At 38.8% G+C, this 19,866-nt stretch overlaps 1 protein-coding gene across 6 annotated transcripts in view; it reads right to left on the bottom strand.

Moving 5' to 3' along the window:
* Positions 1-19,866, bottom strand: part of TPD52L1 (tumor protein D52-like 1) — a 104,427-nt gene that overhangs the window by 28,963 nt on the left and 55,598 nt on the right. For all 6 annotated transcript variants that reach the window (XM_011992166.1, XM_011992167.1, XM_011992170.1 and 3 more), the window contains exons 2-3: positions 9,180-9,295; positions 114-262 (exon numbers count right to left, since the gene is read on the bottom strand). In XM_011992166.1, the coding sequence (XP_011847556.1) occupies positions 114-262; positions 9,180-9,295 (265 nt within the window). The remainder of the gene's footprint in view (positions 1-113; positions 263-9,179; positions 9,296-19,866) is intronic.

Below are 19,866 nucleotides of genomic sequence, written 5' to 3'. Positions count from 1 at the left end.
TTTTTCCCTAGCTTCATGCACCAAATCAGCCTTGTAGGAAAAATGAAACAAAACACAACAGAGTGAGGAGCCAGCAGGCTGAGTTAATAAAACACTGTTCATATGATACTTACGCAGTGGTAGTCTGCATGTCATGCCAGCTTTTGCTGAAGTTCTGTTTTAATTCATTCATCAGGTTCATGCCGAGTTTTTGTTTTATCTCAACTAGATGCCTTTCTTTCGCTGACAAAACTTGTCGTAGTGTTGTAATTTCGTCTTCTAGCTATAAGGTGGAGGGGAAATGGTGGGGAAAAATGTCAGACCAGCAAAAAAGGATACTTACAGAAGCTCTGGGTGTTCCAAAGCAGTCTCTGACCCTCCTGTTTATACAACCCCACGTGTGGGTTTGCCAAACACATTCCCTACAGATGATAGTCTAATACCTCAAAGTAGAAACAGAATTTTTCATTTTAATGATTATAGAAGTAATCAATGCTGCTTGTTTAAAAAAAAAGTCAGATTGTACAGAAAAACATAAACAAGAAAATAAAAATCACCTGTATCCTACTAGGAAATAGCCACTGCTTATTTTTTGGTTTCTAAACTTCCAAATGTTCTTTCTATAAGTTGTATACAGACATAATTTTTGAACAAAAATTGGTTTTCTACTGTAACCTTATTTTATATAACTTCTTCTCAAGCATCACTTTATTTATTTATTTTAAAGAGACAGGGTCTCCCTATGTTGACCAGACTGGTCTCAAACTCTTGGCCTCAAGGGATTCTCCTGTCTTGGCCTCCGAAAGTTTTGGGATTACAGATGTGAGCCACCATGCCTGGCCTCAATGTAGTTTATTTTTTTGCCAACCACACACAGTTGCATTGGTGCAGGAATGGAATTGGCAGACAATGGGGTTTTGCCAAGCTAATGCCTTAAGAAAGGGAGGAACAAGGGAATAGAGGATGTATGTAAAGGAGTGATTTGTGTTGATTTTTCTTTTTAACAGTTTTATTGACCTGTAACTGTCATACAATAAGCTGCAGACTTTTAAATTGTATATGTATAATTTGTAAGTTCTAACATATGTATCTACCCATGAAGCCATTATCACAATCAAAGTAGTGAATATATTCATCACCTTTTAGTTGCTTTTTGTCATTCCTCCCTCCCTCTTCTTTCCTCTCCCCCAGTTCACTCTCACCAGACAGCCACTGACTTACTTTCTTTCCCTAGGGTTTAGTTTGCAGATATTTCCTAGAATTTTACATAAATTGAATCATAGCATATATACTCATTTTTGCTTGACTTTGCAGATAGTTATTTTACATTCATCTATGTTGCTGTATTATCAATGGCTCTTCCCCTTTTTTTGCAGAGTAGTATTCCATTGTATGGATATACCACAGTGTGTTGTTTGTTTGCCTGTTGAAAGGGCATTTAGGTTTGGCTAATGCAAAGAAAGCTGCTATGAACATTCATGTAAAAGGCTTTGTATGGACATATTTCCTCTTTCCCCTGTGCTACAGAAAAGCAGATCTCTTCAGCACTATAAAATTGCTCTTGCAAATTCAATTTCTAACATGAGAGCTCTGTAAAGTACTCAGATTTTGGAAAGTGCTGTTCTATCCTGTGAAAATAAATCTGAATAAATCACAAAGTCTTTGATTTTCATTAGTTCTCATACTTTATAATATATTGCTTTGATAACAGTGCTTACATTTACATCTTTGTTTTCTGAAAAACAGAAAACAAATTTTATGACTTTTCCTTGTTAAGCCAGAAAAGAATCGTTAGAACTACCTTAGTATCCCACATGCATGGAGGTAATAAAAGTCTGTCACTTTAGTAGATTTCTCACTGAATTTTTTAAAAAAGGAGCAACTGTGGCTCATTTACATGTAAAGTGTCACTCTACTTTGGACCACAAGCTGTATATATCACACCAACCCTGTCAGCCTGTCAGTCATCTTGCAAATGCGTTCCTTGGATCTCCAGAGTCAGAGCTCCTAGGAAAGCACCTCAAGAAGGGCATCTGCCTTTGCAAAAACAAAACATATAATAAAACCCCCAGTCTTTTACTAGCCCCAATAGTGAACAGACAGACAGAAATGGTTCTGTGAACCTTTATATATACAAATAATCATGTAAGCAAACCAAGCAGAAATACTGAAGCACAAGCATCTTAAGCATCCACAGTAAGAAGCAGAAATATCTTGGGGTTTTTAATATCAGCAAAATGTCCTGGCAATTTAACATTATCCATTTCTTTATGTTCATGGAACATTTTTCATATGTACATGGACACCTTTCTAAAATCTAAAGTGAATTACATATTCTATAAACATAGTATAATCAACAGAACCCTGTCTTTCCTTGATGAGCAAGAGTCTTCAGTGTACACACATACACTGATGACTGTAAAAGGAGTATATTTAGAGACCACCAAAGAGAATGATGCTTTTAGTCTCTCCATTAAATGAGAATACACTGTTATTTTAAAATTAAGCCCTTCTATTCTTTTGTTATCATGTCATATTTCTCTTTTTCATCTTTGTCAATTTGTCCTCCTGCATTTAATCTACTGCCCAATATTTCTCATGGTTGTATCTCTTGCTCTTTTACCACAGAAAATGTTTGGGGTTCCTGTCAGCCTTTTATTTTCTATTAAAAAGGCCGTTTCTGCTTTCTTTCATTTAGAGTGACTGAAATCACTGAGAGTCTGTTTTTTGTTTGTTTGTTTTTGTTTTTTGTTTGTTTGTTTGTTTTTGGTATATTGAGTGTTACAGTATTTTCCACTGTGTAAAAAAAAAAATGGGAAAAAATTTTAACTTGCTGAAATAAATTACAGATGTACACAAGGAGAAAGAAGCTTGAACACCTTAGTATTCTCAACCTCATAGCCATGGAGCCCCGTAAGTGTATTGAAAATCACGGGGGACTGTGGATTATTCATTTGTTATCTGGAGGTGGGGAGAGAGTAAAGGATTCAGAGCTACCATTAAATTTTTAATAAAATCTTGATCCCCAAAAAGCGATAGAAACATTAAAGTGACCAATTAACAAAAATCATTCTAAAAAAAAAAAGAAATATAAAGTCCCACATTTAATAATTTAAAAATTCAGGCACACTTTGAAAGGCACACATGGGGAAGAGACCTCTAATAAGAAGACATGAAGTCAGCTATTTAAGTTGGATGTATTCTCAGGTTCTATAATAAAATTCTAACCATTTCAGCGCAATATTTATCAGAGATCTAAATATATGCCAAAAACTCTATTAAGCAAATCCCTAAAGTTGGAAAAACAGACACTCTTTAATTACATTAACTTGTAAGGTTCCAAAGGACCAACCACCTCTCTTTGTACAGAGCCAAGAGTCCTGCCACAATGAGGTCTTTAATTACAAATACCTTACAGGCTGCTGCTGATGAACTTCAATCCTTTATTTGACTGAGATCGTTCGGTCTAGTTATCTCAGTGGTTCTCAACTTCAGTTTAAATAAGAGAGCGTAGTTAAAATGCAGATTCCCAGGCATCTGCTGCCTTTTAATGCCCTGAGAGTTCAAGGCCTTAGATTTGGTGGAGCCAGACTACTTATGTTATTTAGCAAAAGCATTCTGAGATATTCTGATACAAGTAGTATGGAAACTCTATATTATAAGTGCTTCTGTAAGCCACATCCAATTTGGAATGAGATGAAGTGCAAGTAAATCACGTTAATGAATGAAAGTATTTAATATATCTTTTCCTTTTAATTTTGAATAATTATTTCTTCATTCCAAATTAAGGGTCTAGTTCTTTGGTTTCTTGACTCCCTAGAAGATCTCCTTGTAGGATGAATATTTATGCCCAAGATTAGATATTTAAGCTTGATTATTTAAATATGAATTAGCAGGAAAATAACAAGTGTTGACAAAGATGTGGAGGCATTGGAACCTCTGTACATTACTGGTAGGAATGTAAAATAGTTCCACCACTGTGGAAAACAGTCACGCAGTTTCTCAGAAAGTTAAACACAGAATTAATTTCCCCAGGACTCAGCAATTCCACTCTTAGGTATATACCCCAAAGAATTGAGAACAGGTACTCAAACAAATACATGAACACACGTGTTCATAGCAGCACTATTCACAATAGACCAAAGGTGACTACAGCCCAAATGTCCATCAAGAGGTGAATGAACAAATTGTAGTAGATAAATAAAATGGAATATTATTCAGCCATAAAAAAAATGAAGTACTAAAACATGCTACAATGGATGAACCTCAAAAACATCAGGCTAAGTGAAAGAAGCCAGATACAAAAGGTCACATATTGTATGATTTCATTTATATGAAATATCAAGAATAGGTAAGCCCATAGAGACAGAATGAAGACTAGTGGCTGCCAGAGACTGGGGAGCGGGAAATGGAAGCAATGCTTAATGAGTACCAGTTTCCTTTCAGATGTGGTGGTTACACAACACAACATTGTGAGTGTACTAAATGCCACTGAATTGGTCGCTTTAAAATGGGTAAGTGTACATTATACAAATTTATCTAAAGAAAAATGCAAAAAAGTGAACTAACTAGTCTGAATTAGCTAATGAATTAGCTTCAGTATGAAATTTATAAAATTTGTTTTTCTGTTTTATCTCCTAGATTACATAAAATTTCTAACTGCAACCCAGAAGGAAAAATACTTTCATAAACTAGGCATCATCAGTGTGTTGCTTAGGAGTCACCACATTTGGTCTCATGCGCACGTGGCTTCAAGGCCTGCCTCTCTGGGCTACTCCTCCTGCCTTTGGCTAAGAGACCCAAGATTAAAATGCAGATACTGTCTGAGAGGGGCATAACAATAAGATATTATGGTTATAAACACATTAGCTGTCCACTAGCTCAGTCCAGAAAGAGTTAAGTTCTGTTAAGGTCTTCAGGAAGGAGCAGAGAGAGAGAGAGAGAGAGAGAGAGAGGCCCAGAGCCTAAGACACTTCTTTGCAAGTGTAAGACACAGTTAGCTTGAGGGCACTGTGTGTTCGTGGGGACTGCACAGACGAAAGGAAGAGGAAAGAGCCAAAGGAGAGATTGAGAGAGCATGAAAATAGGCTTTACTTGCTTGATAATGCTGTCTGGTATTTTTCCTATTTCTATTAATGCCTATTTCTCTTAAGTCATCTTATCTCAGGGACATTGGCAGTACTTGATTGTTATATAATCACAAATTTACAGTACTAATGCCAAAACTTTATCCTTTTCAAAAGGCGAGAAACATTATGAAATACTAAACATAAAATGCAGCTTAGTGAAATTAAAGTGGGAGTGGGATGATAGTGGCACAGAATTTTGGGCAAGTGTGTTTAAAGAGAGAGAGAGAAAAAAAAAACCAGATGTGTAAAGACCTCAGAAAAGGTGTCCGGTAATAAGACTAATGAGAATAAATATCTGAAACAGAAGATTACTTCTTTATTTATTGACAAGGTTTGTAAAAAAAAAAAAAAAAGCATATTCTACTTTTGGCATTTACAAATATAAATGTTTGCTTAAAATATAAAATAACTCAAGCTAATTATAAATATTAATTACCTTCCTTTTATGCATGAACCAGTGCACCAGATCAGAGGTGATACTGGCCTCACATTTGACGAACTTTAAAAAAGATACATAATGCATGACCACAACAATAAATTAAAGATCAAGTTATGTTAAAAGAGATTCCTCTTTTTCTTTTTTTTTTTGAAATGGAGTCTTACTCTGTTGCCTAGCTGGAGTGCAGTGGTACAATCTTGATTCACTACAACCTCTGCCTCCTGGGTTCAAGCAATTCTCGTGCCTCAGCCTCCCAAGTAGCTGGGATTATAGGTGCATGCCACCATGCCTGACTAATTTTTGTATTTTTAGTAGAGACAGGGTTTCTCCATGCTGGCCAGGCTGGTCTCGAACTCCTGACCTCTGGTGACCCCCCACCTCGGCCTCCCAAAGTGCTTGGATTACAGGCGTGAGCCACCACGGCTGGCCAAGAGATTCCTCTTTTAAAATGCCGAATTTGTCCAAGATGTAAGCCTTTTGGACACTACTGGCTTATTTTACATCTCCTACCAAAAGAGGAAGTCTTCGTCTTGCCAGCACTTGGTAAGCAGACAAAAATACGTTGGCTGTGTGGGAGAATGGAGCTATGAGATTGGTTGAAGTCTAAGGGCAATCTCATGGGAATATTATCAACAAGATAGTGCAGGATAAGACAGAGGGGAGGGAAGAGAAAGAGAAATGGGAGGAAGGAATCCGGCATAGCCAGAAAGCTGTAGGAGGTGTCAACCTGAAATAATAAAGTGGATCAGAATCCAGTTTAAGAGTTAATTCAAGGGAATAGCTAAGGATAGACATCTGGGAAACACAGACTCTGAAGGAATGTGGCTAGTGCTATGAAGCTGAAAAGTTGAAGTCTTATGTACATAGGCAAAAAACAAAGAAATTTAATAGGATTACAGCATCTTCCATATATTGCTGGTTTATGAGTTACAGCAATTTGATTAGTTACAGCTTGTTTAATTTTTCTTTTCCAATTTAAAAGTATATGTTTAACATTCCATCTTAAACAATCTAAGGTGTTTGTGTAAGAGAATAAAGAGGGAAGTTAATCTATAATAAAAGAGGTCTTCTCTGGTGCCCTTTAGTCTTTTATAGCATTTTACAAAACAATGTAGGTAACGAAAAGGCTAGTCTATAATCAGAGAAACTGGTTACAGCTGCCTAGGTTACAGCTGCCTGTTATGTGACTCAGGTCCCATAATCACATTCCTTTAAGACTCAAAATAATTTAAAGTTCCAACAGCTTTTATTTTGAATTATTTATTTCACAGAGGAGATGAGGAAAGTAGGGAGAGGAAGGAAACAAAGAGGAGACTGGACACCTGGCACACTCAAGACCTCTTTTCAGCAAAGCAGTCAGGGGTCAGAAGTCCTTGTACACACAGGTCTTGCTTTGGATCATGACCACAACTGAGTGCCTGACTCCAAGGCCGTCATCTAATAGGCTGGTCTCCGAGGTATCTTCAGTACCCAAGGAGCTAACAGACCCGGTAGGATCTTTCCTCAGACAGAAAGAGGAGTTGTTTGTGACCAGGGGCCCGTAAAGAATCTCTGTGGAGATTTGGGGCAGAGGATACCTCAGTTCTCCATAAGGCCAGCAGTGCGACTGCAGAGATGGCTTTCTGTGCGTCCTTGTTAAAATTACATCCTAGCATTGAAGGTAGAATCCGAATGCATATGTGATATCAAAGAACTCGAGTTCCTGTGTCCACACATCTGCATGCAGACTTGTAAAAGGGTAAGGAAAGTTGTTTGAAAAACAGAACGAGCATAAAGCAGAGGTGGCCTGACGTGGAGAAAGAGAAATGTGAAGAAAAAAATGACAAAGATCCACTTCCTCTGCTTTTCACCGGGCCTGGGGCAGACAGCTGTGTTCATGTGCCGCTGGAAGTCAGGATGCTACCTTTGGCAGCATGTGGTACTTCTTCATCTCTGAAGAACCCAGAAATAAGAGCCAGGAAGCATGGAGGCTAGTGCAAAACGTGAATCCTCGTAACTTGAACACAGTAACAAAGAGTCTGGTGTTATTTCCAGAAGTCAGGCTCAAAAACTCTCAGGAAGGAAATGTGCTGGAAGTATATTACTGTGGCCACATGAGACAGGAATTTCTGAAAACACTTCTAGTTCTTTATATCCATGCGGCATCCATTTAAAACCAATACTTTTTTTCTTGATTATAAACGTAATATCATGCTCACTGTTGACATTTAGAAAATAGAGAATGTACAAAAACCAACATATATTAGTGTATGTATGTATGTATATCCCAGTAATTCTAGAGCCCAGAAAAATAAAAATCAAGGCATTTTATAGAAATTGGTCTGTTACAGATATTGTGCCTGAATTTAAACTAGCATTATCACCGTGATGGAGTGAAGCTTTAGCTTAGACTCAGTTGGCTTACCCCACTCTGCAGAATATGACATTTGGACCCTGCAGTTAGCATGAACTAGTCATGAGCCAGAATTTCAGGCCATAATAATATGTGGAGTCAGTCCATTATCTGTTAATGCTAACTTTGGTCCGTGTACTCTGGTATGTGCAGCCACTCAGTGGCCACAGACAGACCCAGCTAAAGATTTGAGGCACTGTGCTTACTGAAATCATTTTTGGTTGTACCAGAGGAATGTGCTGCTCTTTTATTTTGAAATGAAATTAACTTGGGGGTGTGTCTTGTAAAAGCACCTGAAAGTCTTTAATATTATTCTGAGCTGTTATAGACAAACACTATCAGGAGGTTAGAGCTCAGAGTTCAAAGTGGACAAAGTGGGGAGAGGGTAAGCTGAAGCTCAGAGCTGTGTCTTCAGCCTGTGGAGAGGCCAAAGCAGGAAGGCCAAGCCTTGCTTCTGTGGGAACAGGATCTTCCTGGCCTATGAGCCAGGACAGAGAATGGGGAGGGAATGTTGGCCTTGGCTCCTCTGGCTCTGATGCTTCCTCCTACTCAAGGAGCCCTTTCTACAACACTCTCCTCCCAGAAAGTAAAGGCTTCTCAACAAAGTGTCTAAAGTGGGTATTGCAAGCAAAAGACTTGAACAAAGACTTGTATTCATAATGAACCTGATATCCTCCTCCTCCCTAGGTCCAGATCCCCAGAGCAGCTCCACAAGATCTAATTATGCCTCGATGAAGCATAGCTTTCCTCTCTACCCCCAGAGCTTTATTTTTCTGCCAAAAAGTACACAACTTACAAATTCAGTTGCTTCTATGATTGACTTTTTCATTTAAAAAATCATTTCAAAGTAATTGTTGAGCTAAGTTGCTGATCTAAAACCAGAACTGGTCTTCAAAAGGATCTTGCACCTATAACATGATCTGGAATGAATTCTATCAAGTTTGTAAGTAATTTATTATTCCCATAGTATTCTGATAGTAAAAAGAATAAGAAGTGCATATTTAAAACCAGTTATGATTGTTGCTTAGGCAGCACAACGATTCATTCTACAACTGTAACCAACAGGTAATAGATAACATTAGAAAGATACCCTGGAAAAATGAATCATCTTGTAATGTATTCGTTTAGAAATTTTATTAAATGAAAGACAACATAATTACAATATGAGACTTACATCAAACTAATAATAACTCTCAAGATCCAGAGATAGAAATAGCAACAATAAGATTACTAAACATACCTGAACTAACTCTGCTTTTAACTCTTCCTTTTCCTCCTCAGAGAGCATGCTAGAGAAGTCAGCACTGGCTACTGCATCTTCATCTCTTCCTTGCAATGGTTCAGTCTCCAGCAAACCTTTAGGCAAAATTGATAAAAGAGAGTGCAATTTTTAAAGTGAATTTAAACCAACTTCTGCTTCCATAGTGTGGAGGACTAGATGCACTGACAGACCCTCCCACTGAAAAACAACTAAAAATTCCAGAAAAGACAAAAATCCTCCTAAACGTTTGATGAGCTCCAAGAAAGCAAAGAATACCAAGAAGCCAAAACATTTAAGAGAAAATGAGAAGGCAGAGATGTAAACAAGACAAGCTTTCAGGGAGGTCTACATTTACCACCTTGGTGAATTCCAGCTTAGCTCTTCACTGTCTGGTGGGGTGTAAGGGCAGAGGACAAAGCCCAAGGCCCACCCATGGAGAGGGGTTTAATGTGAGATTCCTGTGTAAATTGGAGGTCCCAAGGGCTGCACCCTGAGAGTCAGGTGAACTAGAAATAAATACTTTCATTCTTCACACATCTTGCAACTCAGCACTGAATGGACAGAGAAAAAAATCCTCCCCTGAGAACTCGTGACCCTGAGTGGGATTGCATGGGAAAGCAGCTTGCAACTTGAATGCACACCACCTAGGTGGTCCAGAATTTAAAATATGAAGGCCTTTTTTCCACTGCAGATGTGGCTCGAAGCAGCTGGAGCTGTGAGAAACCATCACTGACAAACTGACTCTGGCAGAGGAAAATACGAGAAGAGCCGGGTTCTTGATGCCATCATTGTGCCTTGGGATAATCCAGAATAGCTTCTAACTTGGTATGTGAGATAAATGACTTATTATTTAAAATATAAAGAAGTTCCCTGGTAGGGCCCCTCAACATCTGGCTAACTCAAATGCCTGTGTTCTCTGGGGAACCCAGGAAACAGTCCCACACTCAGAGGGAAACTTCATCTACGACATGATTCAAGTCAGAGCTGGCATTTACACCTCTGTAGGGAAAGGAAATGAGACATTCAAGTACAAAGTGGTTCCTGGAGAAACTCCCACCGGCCTGAGCACTGGGACAACAGGTTGAGCCATGGAAGTTTGTGCCGTTTTTAGGGGGTAGGAGTCTGACCTTTCTTGTTTCAGGGTAGTAACTGGGAATTCTATCTGTGAGATGGGGGCTTGTTAACAGGAAGTTCTCTTGCTTTGCTGAGTTTTTTTTTTCTTTTTCACCCAATAAATTCCATTTTTCTCACCCTTCAAATTGTCTGCAAGCCTAATCTTTCACGGTTGTGTGACAAGGACCCCGTTTTCAGTTGAACTAAGGAGAAAGTCCTACAACAGAAGGGTTTTTAATAAATTGTCCTGAACAGTTATCTCTATAGGAAAAAAACACACTGGACACCTTTAAACCATTCACAGGGACAAAACTATAAACATTTTAGAAGACAATCTAGGAGTCTGTGTTTATGAACCTCCGTTTAGGAAGGGACTTGTTAAGACACAAAAAGGCAAGCCATGAAAAAAGGAAGAATAAGATTAAGAATGTCTCTTTATCAAAGACGCTATATGGAAAATGAAAAGACAAGCCACTAATTGGAAGATGATATCTCTCACATATATAAGTAAAAAGATTTGTTCCCAATATATACAGAATTCCTACAGACCCACTTTAAAACCAGAAATAATCCAATAGAAATATGGGTCAAAAGACCTGAACAGATGATTTTTAGGCAGAAATCACAAATGCTAATAAACCCAAGAAAACATCCTTGACTTCACTGATGCTTGGGGAAATACAAATTAAATTAGTTCATGCTCAGTAGAGGAGCAAAAATTTACAAGTCTGACATTACTAAATGTTGGTGACTATGCAAAGGATAGAAACTCTCATATACTGCTGGCAAGAATATAAATAGGTAAAAATAATTGGAAAATGATTAGGCATGATCTACATTATCTATTAAAATTGAACATTCACATATCCTGTAACCCAGTAATTCCACTATGTGTAGGCCTGAGACAATCTACATGAGCATTAGATGTTATGCGTGCTCATCAGACACCATTAATGAAAGCTTTCACACTACCAACAAACTGCGAGTCACACAGAAGTTCATAAACAGGACAATACATAAGTATACTGTGGTGCATTTCCATGATAAAGACTTGACAACAGAAAAATGAGTGAACTACCACTATACATCATACTAAATGGCTAAAACTTGGAAATAAGATATTGAGTGAAAAATTCAAGTTGCAGAAGAATAAGTATAATTCCACTTAATGAAGTACAAAAGCATACAAAACTAAAATATTACTTAGGAATTAAATTATCAAGAAAAGCAAGGCAATAATAAAAAATTCAGGACTGTGGTCTTCTCAAGGCAGAGAGGAAAGGAGAAAGGAATGGAGGAGCCCACAGGGCAGGGGTCCCCGACTCCCGCGCCACGGACCAGTACCGGTCTGTTACCTGTTAGGAACCAGACCACACCGCGGGAGGTGAGAGGTGTGCGAGCTGGCAAAGCTTCGTCTGTATTTATAGCCACTCCCCATTGCTTGCATTACCACCTGAGCTCTGCCTCCCGTCAGATCAGTAGCAGCATTAGATTCTCACAGGAGCACAAACCCTATTGTGAACTGCGCATGCGCAAGATCTAGGTTGCGCGCTCCTTAGGAGAATCTAGTGCCTGATGATCTATCACTGTCTCCCGTTTCCCTCAGATGGGACCGTCTAGTTGTAGGAAAACAAGCTCAGAGCTCCCACTGATTCTACGTTATGGTGAGTTGTATAATTGTTTCATTATATATTACAACGTAATAATAATAGAAATAAAATGCACAATAAAAGTAATGTGCTTGAATCATCCCAAAAACATCACCGTCACCCTGTGTCTGAGGAAAAATTACCTTCCACGAAACCAGTTCCTGGTACCAAAAAGGTTGGGGACTGCTGCCTTAGGGAACTCTTACAGGATCAATGGTCATACTCCATTTCTGGACACTGACTTTCTGTTCATGAGTATTTTCTCCACTTTACCTTTATATTGTAAATATTCTTTTGTGTACTTGTAATTATTTCATAAACAAATGAAAGTGCATTTTGTCTAAAGGCAAAAGAGAAAGGTAAATCATTAACCTACAAAATCAGAACATTTTAGATAAAAAGAAGAAAAATATGGCTCAAGTGTGTATAGTTCTGAAGCTGTCCCTTCTCTTGAGTCCCTGGTATTCTCATCCTTATGCCTGAATCAATAAGGTGCCATTGGCACCCTGATGTCACTGCCAACATGGTAACAAACGTTAGTAAACATGGCATATTGCTGATCCATGTTCATCAGGTCCTCATCCCTTCTCTCTATGCCAGAAGACAGTTTCAATGCTAAGTAATTTCCTTTTTCATAAGTAATATCTGGTCATCATAGAAGACAGTAAGATAAAATTATCCATTATTAATTAAAATCAACATTAATCATATTACCCAGAAATTGGTATTTTGATCCTTCCTTTCTGGTACTTCTTCTGAGCATAGGTGTATTAATATTTTCATATATAGATATATATAGATATATATACTGGATTTACTATTGCAAACTTGGTTTATTTATTCAATAGGATAGTAATATCTTTTCATGTCTAAAGACACACATATACATTTATGTATTTTCAATGGTTGTGCATTATTTTGTCTTATGGATGATTAATAATTTACCCTGTTTGCTGGGAAGCTGCAGTGAACATCTCCTAGCTAAGTCATTAGGTGCTTCATGATGACTTCCTATCCATTGGATTACTCAGTCAAATGGCATAGACGTTTTGTAACCTACTGCCAAACTATCACCCAGAAAGGCTGTACCAGTTTTATGCAACATCAGCAACCTATGAGACTATAGACTCAAGAGAAAGTAGAGAACAGACTCTTGGTAAAACAATGTAACTTACAGGTCATTTAAAGTTTTAATCAATGCTCTAGGATAACTACCTAAACCAGGAATCAGCAGCAATTCCAAGCACAGCTATGAGAGATAGAACCAGAAGGTAAGCTCTGCCCCCCAGCACTGGGGGTCAGGAGACAGTCCTGGGGGTACTGCAACACACTGTGGACTTCTCCCCACTCAGCCTGGCCCAAGAACTTATGGATATTGCTCAAACTTAGCTGGAACCCAAATTCTCAATCCTCCCTATCTTCATAGCGTGAAAACACATGGTCCAGGGAATAAACAATAGTTCCAGGTCCTTAGACTTTTCAAGACATCAAACATCTTTAGTACCTTCTATATTCTAGGAAGAAAAGAAAGTTCAAAATCCTATTTAACTGGTAATACATGAATTGGGAAGCTTCGAGTGAGTCTAGGGAAAGGGAGACGCAGCACCCAGCCGGTAGCTTCCATTTTTCAGAGGAGGAGGTACATAAACCTTATAAAGTGAGAAACTCTGAACTGGCCTTCAGCTCCGATGGGCCAAACACCCCACTCCTCAGAGACACCATGAATCTTTCAACGTCTCACTGCCAGAAGCCACCCATTCAAGAAATCTGCCCAGAGACCAGTTACTAGTTAGTCTAGGTCTAAGTTCCCCTCATCCTTTCTCCACTTAGGCACATATTTTTCTCGGTTGCATCTTGTCCCAGTGGTGCTCTCTGAGTTATACACAGGGTGTCACACAAACACAGACAAAATGAAAACAAGACCTGCTGTTTTCAGCAGAATATGTTCAACTCACTGAGTTAGGAAAGCAGCAATCAAATGATGAGGTCAAAGGATAATTCAAGAATCAAGAAGTAGTTGAAAAGAGGAGGTGGATTAAAAAGGTAACTAACCAGTGAAATGAAGTCAAAACCAGGAATGAAAAAAGCAAATGGTAAAAGATACCAAGTGACAGATGATAATGCAAGAAGGGCAATAAAATAAGTATAAAATTACCTAGTTACCATGGAAGTAGATATTAGAAAAAATTAAAAACATATTTTTCAATGAAAGCAATTATCACTGGGCAAATGCTCGAGTCACCATTTTTAGCAAGTACAGTATATTATGAAACAATTTCATGAACTTGGTTCTCTTTTCCAAATGTACAAACTGCGGCCCCCTGTCTGGCAGAGAAGAAAGAGCACTCTAATGGGAGTCAGGAGATCTGGAATTCTAGCTGTGGGTTTCCTGTTAACTAGCAGAGTACATTTGACCTCAATTATCTCATCTGTAAAATGGATACCTTGTAGGATTGTTGCTAAGGTTAAATGATGTTAAATCAGATAATATACTTGAAAATGTTATAAAATTTTAAAATTTCCATACAAACTACAGCAGCATGAAATTGGGGAGTAATAGCTTTTAAAAGTATTAACGTGCTGTATTCTCTTTGCCTCTCCCAAAATGTAATATTTTCCTAGCTGGTCTAAGGCATCCATCTGCCAGCGGCAGGACAGAGAAGTTAAAGAAACACAAAGAAAAGGTTAATATTTAAGATTTTGGCATTTGAAATTGGATTTATCAGCAAGAAAACAGATATACAAAAATAAATTTTTGTTTTAGGCAATATTCTACATATCATTATTTCTCTCTTGGCATAGCAAAAGCCAAGCCCAGGACATCCAGCCCAAGCAGTTCCCCTTAGATACCCCTTAGATATCTAGGGCTTACCAAGGAGGTGTGTGCCTCTGGCTCTATCCCTGGTAGATGGTGGGAAGAGGAAAGGGGGAGAGAATGAGGAGAGCTAAGTCCTGAGATGTGTATGTCCCACTTTTCTCTTTGGGCATGGCCCAGAGAGTATGAAATGTGTTACATTTATAGAGGAATCTGCTGGAGATTCTGTTTGCTCCTTCAGACCCACCCTCTACCCTCCTAAACCCTTCCCTGTACCCAGGAGATGACCTAAGGATTATATCAACATGATTCTGTTGCCCTTGGCCAATGGGAAGCCCCTGCAGGACACTGGAGGGCAGAAGCGAGTGGTTAGCAAATGTCTAGTCCTGCCTGACTCCCTCCCTGCCAGACTGCGTCTTGTAGTTTCAGCTTTCAGCTTTCAACTACCATAGGCCAAAGCTCCCATTAGATAGCTCCCTTCTACAGCTCAGCCACTGTCTGGTTCCAAGAACTCTCCTCTGGCCTAAGGACTGTATTGACTTCCTACTGTGGCTGTTCCAAGGTGCTTCAACACCCCTGTTCGACACCCTTAATTCTTGCCATTTTTCTGATGGCCCATTCATTAAGCTTTCTGGAATCAGCATCCCTTTTGGGCATGCCACTCATTTACATCTTTCCTGGTCCCTGACCGGTACAGGAAGCCTGCCCCAATTTCCTTTTTGAACTCTAGGAAGGAATATCTTTCAGGCTATCCCACACCAATCTGGTACACAGCCACATCACTGTAACCTTGGCAGGTCCAGGGGTGTTGGGCAGAGAGGCCCCTGGTGTTTAATTCTCCAGCTCACTCTTCTGCAGTCAGTTAACCATGGATAGGATTCAGAACATCTCATAGTACTTAGGGAGAAACTCACTGCCTTGGCAAGAGGTTGGCGCCCCTGCATCAGGGGCTGGGGTTACCAGCGCTGGCCAGAGGACAAATGGAGGAAGTGGAAAGAAACTCCCTCCAATGAGAGCCAAGGCAAAGCTGAATGAGCTTGGAGGGGCTACTGAACCGAAACTCAGCTGAAGGGGACAAGATCATGAGTAGTATCTGCAAAAGCTTCAGCACCAGGGCACATCATATTCCCAGCTGCCTGAAGAGCCATACAAGCAGAATACAAGGCACTGCATAGTCCTTCAGGCTTCCATACACCAGACACACCAGATGCCTCCTTAGCTAGGACAAAGGAAAGGGGGATATGAAAAAGGAGAAATCTGAATTAGAAGATAACTTTACTGAGGAAATGAGTAATATTTAAAGAGGTTTTAAAAATAACTGCATTGGAATGCACTAGGCCTAATACCTTTTTCCCACTACTCAAAGCCTAGGTGCTCATACTCCTACAAGTATAGGTTAAAAAAAAATTGAGCACATATACATATACCAAGTTGTAGTGTAAATAAATGCTGCTACCCTGCTAGTGGAGTATTTGGCACTTAAAGACAGCCATTTTACTCTTTTACGTGCAATAAAATATATGGAATTGTTTTAATAAAGGTAACAAATAATCAAAGATCTGATTATAATTGAGTAATTGCACTTCTCCGTTGGCCAGGTGAGGTCTGTGGAAAACAGGTAGGCCTTAAAATATTTGTCAAATGTTACTATGTGCCTGTTTTCACTATACCTACAGTTAGCCAGTGATGACTCCATTTAAGTCTCCCATGCAGAGCTGAACAACAACACAAATTAAACCGGCTCCAACCGAGAAGTCACAATGGTCACTGTGGTCTGCTCCCAGCCTTGCTGATGAAGACCTGCAATCATGGGACCTGGGGCTCAGTCCCAAGTTGCTGGGCTTTAACTAAAGCTAGTCTGGCTCCAAAGCCTATGCCCTTCCCTGTCTTAAGCCATCTGAAGAATGTAGGCAAAATCTTGGCAAGTATGAATCCAGGGATCAGCTTTAAAGTGTCTCCTTCAACCTTGCAATGAAATCACTCATTGGCATCCACACACTTACAGTGCATGCTGGCAAGCTCTCCTGTGGAGTAGATGATGGCTTCATGGCCATGATTGAAACAATACAGAGGGCTGGGAGTTAAAATGATTACAAACTATAATTTTGGATCAGTGGTCATACCCTGCATTGTTGGCAAATATGTAAAAGTTGCAGAATTGCTTTTAAATTGTAAAATAATCTTGCACTGTATTAGATAATTAAACAAATCCAACTGTGTAATCAAGCAAAGGGAGAAAAGCATACACTTTCAAAAAGAATACAAAATTATCCTAAGACTTAATAAAAGAAGGAATGCAATAAAGTAGCTTACATGAAAATTTTCCATGTTTTAAATAATAGATTTAAGACTGTAATATTTATTACTTAATTATATTTTCTTCATGATGTTTGGTGAAAATAACCTCAGGCATTCCTAAACGTAAAACTTCAAAATATCTACATGTATTCCCCAAGGGAAAAATTATTGAGTTAATCGCATTACTGTTGGATTTATGATTATCTTTAAGACCACAAAAAATCTAACACGAGTCAATTCTAGATGGAAATTAAAAATATAAAACAAGTTTATTTATTAGAATTGTACTTTCTGTGCATTTACTAGACGTACTACATTAACCTAGATATTATTTCTGAAGAAATTCCATCATTGAACAGGATGCTTTTCCTTCATTTGCTAACAACTCATATCTTGCCTATTATTGAATCAGGCGTGTAGTAAAAAGGTCTTTAAAGTGTGTTTTATTCCTGTTGCTCTGAAGTTTTGGCAGAGGCTCCAAATGCCAAGGTCAATACCACGGGAGATGTATATCCCCAAATTCTAAAGCCATGCATAAAATCTCATGCATGAACGCTAATGTGTGACATGCTGAAAGAGTTTAAAAGTGGTTCTCCTGGGGCTGGGGATCACCTACTTGAACCTTTGAGAGTGGGATAAGAGTGGAGCAGGGAAATCTGCATACACAGATGAACAATCATAAAACACAAGTCATACTCTCACCTCCCAGAGATCACCACTGTAACACTCGGGTACTTTTCTCTGGATCTTTTCCTACATTTTGCAGCACAGACTTTTTTTTTCTCTCACATTTAACATCTTTGAAATCAGGATGACTTTCATAATCAATTATGTCTTGCAATTAATTGACAGCACTTTTTCTTTCTTAGTGATATATAAAACAATGGGTATTTTACATCTTTAACATATATGTTACATGATAGATGATAGATAGATAGATCCATATATCTAAAAATGAAATCGCAGGATTTTGTAACTTGATTTTTTTCAAACAAATTTCTCCTGTTATCCTTCTCATCTCATCTAAAACCTGACCATATCAAAGGTTCCTCATTGGTCCCATAATTTATTTAGAGCTACTTTGCTCAAACCAATGTTCAATAAAAAACTACGTGCTTGCCTAATTATGTGCCTGAAGTGTCTTTACCTGACTAATGACTCACGGAAGAGACCTGGCTCTGTCCTGCAGAATTCATCCCAATATTTTACTTAATGATCCGTCACGTGATTGCAAGACAGTATAGTGATATTGGAAAGGGTATAATTTTGGGGAACAAATCAGTCTCAGGAAGAATTCCAGCTCCACTCCTTTTCAACTTTGTAACTGTGATAGTTGAAATCTCATTCTTTTCATCGGTAAAATGGGGATAATAATGCCTACCTACAAGAACAAGTTGTGAGAGATTACAGTTTTGTAAAATGCCTAGCACAGTGTCTGGCGTATAATAGTTAGTACATTAGCTCCCAATCTGGTCATACTTGAGTAACATTCTTCCTTGGTCAGAATTATTTATAAAATTGAAGCCCTATAGAAGAAAAAGCAGAAGCTATTATTCTGTCCTCAAGAAGCAAAAATATTTCACTGTGGTGCCACCCACATATATACCTAAAGTAACACCCGTACATGGTAGTCTGCAATTACATACAAAATGAATGACTTAGAGAAATACAAACCCACAGGCCACGTTCAGCTTCTTATTCTGGCTTAATCTGTCCGACCCTTAGAAGCAAGCCCTACGTTCATTTGGCATTACTTTCTCTGGCTATTGCTTAATGGACTGAGATGGGCATCTGACCCAGGGGTATTCTCTGGATTCCTCTCTTGAGATTTTGGGCCAAGAGACACAGGAGAGTTAAGCGCAGTAAGATTAAGTCAGGTATTGGTAGGACAGTAGTGTAGGCCTCAGTGTTTCTCTGAGCTCTCTTAGGTCATTTGTGAGTTCATTCGTTCATTCATTCATTCATTCAACAAACATTTATTAAGAGTCTATTAAGTGCTATGCAGGTCTCTGAGCTCACTGGAATTTGTAATTCAGCCTGGCCTGAGGCCTGATTATTTGACTTCTCTGAACGTCCATGAGCTTTGTCTTTATCCTTAAAATAAGCCTCATTTTTCATTGGCACTAGTCTGAATGTCATGTTCTTTTTCTTCAAAGAAGAGCTCTGAGTTAAACAGAGACTAATAATATCACAGAATTCAGGTGAAAGAGAGATCATTATGAACTCTCTATCAAGTTTCATCTTTATGACTTCAATGACTTGCCATGATCTCAAATTAAATTAATTAAAAATTCAATAAATTATTTGTTGCCCCAATCTGGCTTCCTCTAAGCCTGAAGAGGTCACTTTGTCCTCTGTACAGTTCTTAAGATCTTGTCTGTAATAAATGGTCTAGGAGTCTAAACCATACTTGAACAATATGACAATTTCCTTCTTCGCTTTCCCTGAGCCCAGCCCCCTTCACTCTGAAGAGGGCTAGGTGTGGGGCCCTAGTGAACAGGCCACACAGTGCCCCCAGCATACCTCAACACAGCGGCATTGTTAAGGCATTTGGATTCTCTGAGACAGATGGGACTGTACCTACCAGTTGTTGGTCTGTGGTCTCTATTTGGATTCTGAAGATAGGTCTGGTAGTTAAGATGTGGCCTTTCAATAGTTTACCTGGAAACATTCTCTACATGTATACAGAGAAGTTCAGGGATGCTGGCTCAACCACAAAAGCCAGGGACCCTTCTGGGACTATAGTGAATATCCCTGGAAAGACCAACCAGGAATTTCCTGGAGGTGAGGG

The sequence above is a fragment of the Mandrillus leucophaeus genome, unplaced genomic scaffold, assembly GCF_000951045.1.
Source record: "Mandrillus leucophaeus isolate KB7577 unplaced genomic scaffold, Mleu.le_1.0 Scaffold405, whole genome shotgun sequence".
Taxonomy (NCBI): Eukaryota; Metazoa; Chordata; class Mammalia; order Primates; family Cercopithecidae; genus Mandrillus; species Mandrillus leucophaeus.
This window is presented reverse-complemented; position numbering and strand designations above follow the sequence as displayed.